Genomic DNA, 8,409 nt, shown 5'->3' with positions numbered 1-8,409 from the left:
TATTCGGTTTTCGGTTTATTCGGTTCGGTCGGTTCGGTTTTGACCGAATGCTCAGCCCTACATCTAGGGACTAGGGATGGTAATTTCATTCGAATCTGATGGATAATTTTATATTCAACCCAAATAGAAAAGGATATGGAGAGAATTTTTGTATCCGATTATAGTAAATAAATATTTGAGTATGGGTATTTTGGATATGTGTATGAGTATGGAGGCGGATGTGATAAAATTCTACCCGATACTCGATATATATATAAGTCTCATTTTTAATTAGGAAAGAAAAAACTTTAGTCTACTTTTCCTCTTAGAAAAAAAAAATTAGTTTGTCTCTTTATCCAGTCATCAACACGTATCTCATTTTCGTTTCTACATAAAATATTCATCCGATCGAAGGAGCGCGAGACGAATATCGAGATGAGTATGAAAGTTAAATATCCGATAGATATGGGGATATGTATGAGTATAGATATAATAAATATGGATAGATATAGAGGATATGAATACTACTCATTGCCATCCTTACTTACTAGGGATTAAGAAAAAAGAATTTTTTTAGAGATAAAAAATAATAAAATTATTTGAAGAAATATCAATATTTATACTAAATTTGATAAAATATATTACGATGGTAGAAATATAATAAAAAAAATATTTTTTTAAATTAAATTCATTAAAATTAAAGGTGCAAAGATTAACAAGTAAAATAAAAGAATAAAATTTACATAGTTAATTTTAAATTGTTAAGATAACCACAATTTGATTTACTTGATGGTGGCACAATTTGTCCAATCAAAATGTAAAGTTTCAGTCTATCAAAAGAAGCTCTTTTCTAAATAAAGATAATTGATAATTTAGTGTTTTTTAATAAATTTCTTAAATAATAGATAAAAATTTAAATATTTATAAATACAATTCTTAGGAGATATAAACACAGAAGAGGTCAAGTAATTAAGATAAATAAATTTTATATCTAAAATGCGAGGACTAAACCAATCACAAAATCCAAATATAAATAATTAATTGACTATTTGACAACTATGTTGTTAACTAACATATAAAAAAATAATTTAAAAACACCTCTATCAATTAATCTCAGGTCAACACATAAAAGATGTATTCTGTAACAACATGTAACAACATGTATCAAAAAAACAAAAAAAAGTGCATACACGGCATCTCATGAAAAACGCCAATATATTAGTTTTAATGAAAATTGCTATTACATCACTGAAATAAGATATTTTCAAAATATGGAATATCTAATATTTTTAAATAGAATGTTTTTTTTTCAAAAATAATAAAAAAAATAAAGGACGTTTTTTATTTTTTCATTCTAAACCAGAGACAGAAGAACTAGGGAACTATTCCTTATTGGACTTTAGATCGGCCCATAACGTGACGACTCAGCGGCTCAGTCTGTTTGAGGATGAGATGGCTCAATCCGCTTACGTGTATATATATAAGCTCTTCATGTAGATCTCGCAACCATCTTGCGCCGAAACCCTAGGAAGGAGCAGCGCCGGCGCCATGGCAGTGGGGTTAGATTCTCCAACCATCTCTGTCTTTCGTGCATTTGATCTGCCGTATAAACTCATTTCACTCACTCTCTCTCTTTTCCGATCATGTTTGCAGGAAGAACAAACGAATCTCGAAAGGCAAGAAGGGAGGAAAAAAGAAGACGTATGTTTTGATTTGCAGCCTACCTAATCGTTTATTCTTGAGGTAATTTGCTTGCGATTCAGTAATACCTGATGTGTGTTCCGATGTACCTGTTGCAGCGTCGATCCCTTCTCCAAGAAGGACTGGTACGACATCAAAGCACCATCCGTCTTCAGCATCCGGAACGTCGGCAAGACACTTGTGTCAAGGACACAGGGAACCAAGGTCTGTTGCCTGGTCCATCGCTTGAGTAGTTCTCCAATCTGCTTCTATGCCCGTTTACTCTATTTGTCGGCTGTATAATCCATTAGTCTATTCTTATTGCATAGTTTGCTGGATAAAAGTTGGTGCTTTTCTTAGGGGTTTCTTCATTGATAAGTTTTACTTAAAGGTTAAAATGAATGAAACATTTTCTCAAATTAATGGAACATCCTGTGACATAATAGGTTCTGGTTGTTTGTTCACTTCTTAGTCGTCCTCATGTCACGAAGATGAGTGTTTTGAGCCATCGTGAAGATGGAATAACCCTTTTAAGCCTTCCAAATATAAATAACTGAAACATGGAAGCATCTGACCTTATGTGTTCCTTTTTGGCTGTGAATGGATTGAATGAAAGAAAATGAGTTTTGACTTCTTGGATGCAATTACTACCTGATCTGTATTGATTGGAACATGGATTTAATGAAGAGAATGATTTTTAATTTTTTTGGAGCAATCACTGCTGGTAAAAGCTGAAAATCAAGCTGTCGTTTACTTGTATAATGATTCTTGTTTACTTGTATAATGATTCTAAAATGGATTAAATGGAATAGAATGATTTTCACTTCATGGGAGAATTTACTACTGGTATTATGGATTAAATGGAATAGCATGCTGTCACTGATTTGTATATTGATTCTAAGCTTATAATGACAATGTCTTATATTTTACCTTATCTACTGAATCAATTCTGTTAGGGAATGAACATCTAAAATGTGTGTTGTGAAACATTTAAATTCTTCTCCGTGTTTAATAATCCAAGCAAGAACAAAGGTTGCATATTATTTCTCTATGTAGTGGAACTTAATGGCTCAGTTTTATTTACCTTTCCTGCTATTCTCTTTTTTGTTTGTGATCCAAAATAGCTGCATTAAACTATACAGTGGAACGTAAACTAAAAACATGGTGATTGATATTAGATTGTCTAGAAAAATACTTTAGTTTGGATTTTCCAACAAGAGATGTTGTAGCTGAATCAAACTATCCAATTTGATTTGGATGGCAATCGATTCAAACTGGTTGCCTGAATCAGAATAAAAAAAATTAGATTGATATGGTGCAAAACTGATTTGGACATATACTGATTGAATTCAACAATTCTCGGTTCAAGAAATTAGGCTAATCAGATGAGTAGAATAGCATGGCACAGTGATTTTGGGTTAGAAAATGCTTGTGTTTTGTATTAGTCGAGTTTCCTCTTTGACGTGGACTCGTTGGAGATGTTCAACAATAACTTCTTCCTTACCAGTGTCTTCTCAGCCGATGCCTTTCTCAAGTGGCCTCCTTCGTCAACATCTTAGATAAGTGGTGGATGTCAACCATAAGAAATCGTTGTCTCCGGACTTTCGAAGTCTTTGTTGGCTTCTTCACGTCCTTCAGTCATCTTCCTTGTGCTCCCTCAACAACCAGCATTATCACTCTTGGCATGCGAATGAGTTCTAGGATCCTCCGACTAGAAGCATAACTAGAATACTAGATTCAGTAACTAAATTTTAGAATACTGGCATAACCAGATTACTCTAGGCCTGAATAGTAGGCACTATATTGTGTTAGTGAGTTCAGTATTTGTATTTTGTACTGCCTAAATGCATATCTGGAGTCCTGATATTTGTATTTTGTACTGCCTAAATGCATATTTGGCCATTTGCTTCCGTTGGCTCAGGCATTTGCATTTGCACCATTTTTGACAACTTTGTTGGCAATGCATCTTTACTTATCCAAAGCGTTTTTCTTTGAGAGCTGGCGTTTATAAGTAATCTTCTTTGATGATTCAGATTGCTTCGGAGGGTCTTAAACACAGGGTATTTGAGGTATCGTTAGCTGACCTCCAGAATGATGAGGATCAAGCATACAGGAAGATCCGGCTTCGAGCTGAAGATGTACAAGGAAAAAATGTCCTAACAAACTTCTGGGTATGTTTCCATTATCCCTTATTTATTGGATCTTCTGTTCTCGTTCGTGATCACCTTTTTCTTCCTTCAGGGTATGGATTTCACTACGGACAAGCTTAGATCCTTGGTGAAGAAGTGGCAAACACTCATTGAGGCACATGTCGACGTGAAGACTACTGATAACTATACATTGCGTTTGTTCTGCATTGCATTCACCAAGAGACGCCCAAATCAGGTCAAGCGCACTTGCTATGCGCAATCCAGTCAGATTCGACAGGTGTGTTTACGAAACGATGCCTTGATGACCAATTACAAGACAACGCATAGAGTTTATCATTCAAAATGTTTATGCAGATTCGTCGCAAAATGACTGAAATTATGGTCAATCAAGCTTCGTCCTGTGATCTGAAGGATTTAGTCCAGAAGTTCATACCCGAGGTGATCGGAAAGGAAATTGAGAAAGCAACAACGAGCATATTCCCACTGCAAAACGTCTTCATTCGCAAAGTGAAAATCTTAAAGGCGCCCAAGTTTGATTTGGGAAAGCTCATGGAGGTTCGCCCTTCCCGTTTGTTCCTTTTGAAAACTGCTTCCAAAGCAAAAAAAACTCAAGCACTTGTGGGTCTCTTGCAGGTTCACGGAGACTACAAAGAGGATGTGGGAGTCAAGTTAGATCGACCCGCTGAGGACGTCCAGATGGAGGGCGAATCTGAAGTTGTCGCTGCCTAACTTCTTGTCATTTTGTCGTTTAGGAGTTTGAAGTCTTTCAAATTTGATTACTTGAACCGTTGAATTTCGAAGAATATTTATTTTTCTGGCCTGTATTAATTGCCTAGAACTATACGCTGTCATTGGACGCTGCGTTTTAGTGGTTGAGAGTATTTTGATAATTTACAGGTTTTTTTTTGCCTGCATGTAAAATGACCCGCCACTAACCTGAGCCGCATCAAATCATGGCGTGGCCAGGTGAAACAGTGTGGGTATGGAGACACCGTGTAAACCGAATGGACGGGCCACTAACCCAAAGCTGTGTTTGATTCAGCAACCCTGGCACGTGTGCGTCGTCCTTCAATTGCCTTACGGAGACACGGTCCCACTTGTCAGCTCTACCCACGAACCCACGTCCTATTTATATTAACTCCTACCCTCTTTATCACGTATTCGACGAAGCGCCCCCATGTTGATGATGGTGGTGGAGTGCTCGCCGGAGATTCTCCGGCTGAGTCACGGAGAAGGCGCCACGTCCTCCGGCGCCTTTGCTGCCCATGCTGGAGATTCTTCTCGACGATTTCTTGTCTCCCCCGACGCTGATGATGTCGTCGGCGGCCTCATCTCCGACCTCGAGTCCTCCTCCGTGGAGTCCCAGCGCCGTGCCGCCATGGAGCTGCGCCTCCTCGCCAAGCACAGCGCCGATAACCGCCTCCGCATCGCCCGCGCCGGCGCCATCGCGCCGCTCGTCGCCCTCCTCTCCCACCCGGATCCTCTTCTCCAGGAGCACGGCGTCACCGCCATCCTCAACCTCTCCCTCTGCGACGACAACATGGAGCTCATCGCGGCCGCGGGAGCCGTCCGCCACCTCGTGCGTGCGCTCCGCTCGGGCACCCCACAGGCCCGCGAGAACTCCGCCTGCGCCCTCCTCCATCTCGCCCAGACCGATGACCACCGCGCTTCGATCGGCCGCGCCGGAGCCATCCCGCCCCTCGTCGCGCTCCTGGAGACCGGCGGCGCCCCAGGAAAGAAGGATGCGGCGACGGCCCTCTTTTCCCTCCTGGCGGCCGATGAAAACAAGCTGCGGGCGGTGGAGGCAGGGGTGGTGCGCCTCCTGCTGGATCTCATGGCCGATCCACAGTCCGGCATGGTGGACAAAGCGGCGTACGTGCTCTACCAGGTCGTATCGTCGCCGGATGGTCTGGCAGCCGCAGTGGAGGAGAGCGCGATCCCAGTTCTGGTGGAGATGGTGGAATCCGGCAGCCGGCGGCAGAAGGATCTGGCAATGCTGTCTCTCTTGGAGATTTGCGAGGCGAGCGCCGCCTACCGGAGGATGGTGGTACGCGAGGGCGCCATTCCGCCGCTCATCGCCCTCGCCCAGAACGCCTCCAAGAAGAATATGAAGCAGAAGGTCGAAAATCTCACCTCCTTTACTCTTAACTATTTCCAATATTATTTTATCGTATTAATTATTTATTCTCCCCGATTAACTAAAACAGGCGGAGGCGTTGGTCGAGCTCTTGCGGCAGCCGACCGGACCATCAACCTCTGCAGCCCGATAGGAGTAGGAAAACAGCCAGGGTGTCATTGTAAATATAAAACAATCAGTGTGTTATTGTAAATACAAAAACAGAGTGCGAGATTAGTGCACGAACGGGAGCTCTCAGATGTTGTTGCCATCGCCATGGGCCTTCCACGCGGCGGCGGCCGGCGACGCCCATGGGATCTATTGTCCGCGTCTATTAAATTGAATCGCCGTCGGCATGGCATGTGATGGTGAGTGGGCGCCCACCTATGTGTACCAACCCTCTCGCGGCGACACGTGGCCTTACCAAGAGCTGTCGTGTATAAATAGGGATAGCGATGCTGCTCCATTTGCTATGGACGGCGGCCATGTGTGCGTCGACCGTCTAAAGAGGTTTGACTCGAGCGTGGTTAGTGAGGGGCCATCAGTGTCACATGTCAATCCCCTTGCATAATAGGTTCAATGTATACAATAAAACTCTTCTCTATCTCCTAGTCGTTATTAACTTGACGTATAATCTGAATATGAATTATGAGAATCTGAGGAGCATGATCATTGTTTTTATTATTAGGTATAGAATACCAATTAACCCTTTCCATCTCCTATCCATATTATATTATTATTAATATTTAAATATATATTTTATTTTTTTCTATATTATTTATTATACTTTTTTATCATCTAATTAGAATATTTATTGATAGTTTAAATATATATTTAGATTATATCTTAGTTTAAATATATATTTAGATTATATCTCATAATTTTCACTAGATAGATATAATTCTTATTTTTTCTATAATATTTTTATTTTTTTATCTTAGTTATTTTTGTATATTCGCATATTAATATTGACATTCTGATTTTTTTTTTTTTAAAAAAAAATTCTTATCGCGCTTAGTCGAATGTTTTAATATTCAACTCTATATAATATATAAAATCTAACCATTTAAAAATTTTAGAGATATATATTATGATCAAACTATACTATACTTATGCTAAATTTAATTCTGTCATTAAATTAATAATAACTAAAAATAAAAATGGCAATATTTATACATAAAAAATTATAAAAAATCTCAAAATAATATAGTTAAATCTAAATCTGCACAATTATAATATCAATACAAATTAATTTAATATTTAATAATGACATTTAAATCATCAATTTTAAAATATAAATATTTATTAAAAATATTAATTTATGATATAAATCCACAACATACAGGAGCTATTGATCGAGACAATATAAATAAGACATGAAATCTTGCATCACTTGGTCTACTACTATCATCATCTTCCATCGATGGCTCTATGCTCTATGCTATTTACCCGAACTCTCAATTTTTTATTCTCTTGACTCCCTTAACTTTTGCACTTAAGTAAATAAAGAACTCAGACAATCCTTGAACTTAGGAAAACATAACACACGATAAATTAAACTATGATACACAACACACTTCCCCGGGATAATTGATGAAGCATATAAATATGCTATATGAAGCAAAACAAAATTAAAGTTACAGATAAAGAATGAAACGATAATTTACCCAACAAATGTGTCTATCTTTTAAAATTAACAAAAAAAAAACATATACTATTTTAATATTTACCAAAATACACATTTAATTATATACTCTTCTCAATTTACCTTTTCTACTCAATCGGTTTTTTTCCCTTTTTTTTATCTCTTTCTCTCTCTTATTCATGTAGTATTCCTTCTCCTTCTCTTTCCTATCATCTCTCTTTCCTCCCTCTTTTTACATTGCTTTTTTCTCTCCCCTCTCTCTCTCTCTCTAGACAATGGATATAATATGATATATTTATCTCCTCCGTATTGGCCCTGGGATGGATTGACGGGGGCGCTGAGTCAAACGTATTCGTCTTTTGCCACAATATAATATGATATACATATTGATACGATAATAAGTTCACATGGCATGGATCAAAGGTCATGGTAGAGATTAAAGTTAAAACGATCAATGTCAGGACTCAGAGGTTCAACCAGGTTGCCCGAGTGAGAGGGGGCTACACAGGCCGATCGGAGGAATCGCTGTCCAGTCGGCCGTCTGGATGAAACAACGTATGGTCAACTCGATCGATAAGAGAACGGGTTGAGTGGGCCACTTGTCCAGCTCGGGGTATACCATTGGCAGTGTAATAGACCGACATAATAAAAGAGAAAAAGACGAATACTTAATATGGGAAATATAAAACAAAAGAGAGCACTTCATCTATCATTGAATGTGGAGAAGTCAAGACAAAGACGTCTTCTGTCTATAATTAATATCATTAAACAAGGGCTATAAAAGAGTATGATAATTATGGAGAAAAGAAAGACTCATCTTTGTCTTATTACTTTCGATT

The 8,409-nt window shown here is 38.7% G+C and overlaps 2 protein-coding genes across 2 annotated transcripts; both read left to right on the top strand.

Moving 5' to 3' along the window:
• The first annotated feature begins 1,422 nt into the window (after window positions 1-1,422).
• On the top strand, window positions 1,423-4,699 carry LOC122008931 (40S ribosomal protein S3a). Its single transcript, XM_042564845.1, has 7 exons — window positions 1,423-1,538; window positions 1,633-1,680; window positions 1,779-1,884; window positions 3,693-3,830; window positions 3,901-4,086; window positions 4,164-4,364; window positions 4,443-4,699. Exons 1-7 carry the CDS (start codon window positions 1,528-1,530, stop codon window positions 4,536-4,538), a joined length of 786 nt encoding a protein of 261 aa, XP_042420779.1. The 5' UTR covers window positions 1,423-1,527; the 3' UTR covers window positions 4,539-4,699.
• A 253-nt stretch (window positions 4,700-4,952) lies between these two features.
• Window positions 4,953-6,171, top strand: LOC122008930 (U-box domain-containing protein 4-like). The gene is made up of 2 exons (XM_042564844.1): window positions 4,953-5,928; window positions 6,017-6,171. The coding sequence occupies exons 1-2, from the start codon at window positions 4,987-4,989 to the stop codon at window positions 6,077-6,079; spliced, it is 1,005 nt and encodes a 334-aa protein (XP_042420778.1). The 5' UTR covers window positions 4,953-4,986; the 3' UTR covers window positions 6,080-6,171.
• Window positions 6,172-8,409: the final 2,238 nt, after the last annotated feature.

Source organism: Zingiber officinale, chromosome 8A (assembly GCF_018446385.1).
Source record: "Zingiber officinale cultivar Zhangliang chromosome 8A, Zo_v1.1, whole genome shotgun sequence".
NCBI classification, from domain to species: Eukaryota; Viridiplantae; Streptophyta; class Magnoliopsida; order Zingiberales; family Zingiberaceae; genus Zingiber; species Zingiber officinale.
Note: the sequence above shows the minus strand (reverse complement) of the source record. Positions and strands in the feature narration are given on the sequence as shown.

Coding starts and splice junctions, on each gene's coding strand:
- LOC122008931 (XM_042564845.1), top strand. Junction 1,681..1,778: donor AAGGGAGGAAAAAAGAAGAC/GTATGTTTTGAT, acceptor TACCTGTTGCAG/CGTCGATCCCTTCTCCAAGA. Junction 4,365..4,442: donor ATTTGGGAAAGCTCATGGAG/GTTCGCCCTTCC, acceptor GGTCTCTTGCAG/GTTCACGGAGACTACAAAGA.
- LOC122008930 (XM_042564844.1), top strand. CDS start 4,987: ATGTTGATGATGGTGGTGGAGTGCTCGCCGGAGATTCTCCGGCTGAGT. Junction 5,929..6,016: donor AGAAGAATATGAAGCAGAAG/GTCGAAAATCTC, acceptor TAACTAAAACAG/GCGGAGGCGTTGGTCGAGCT.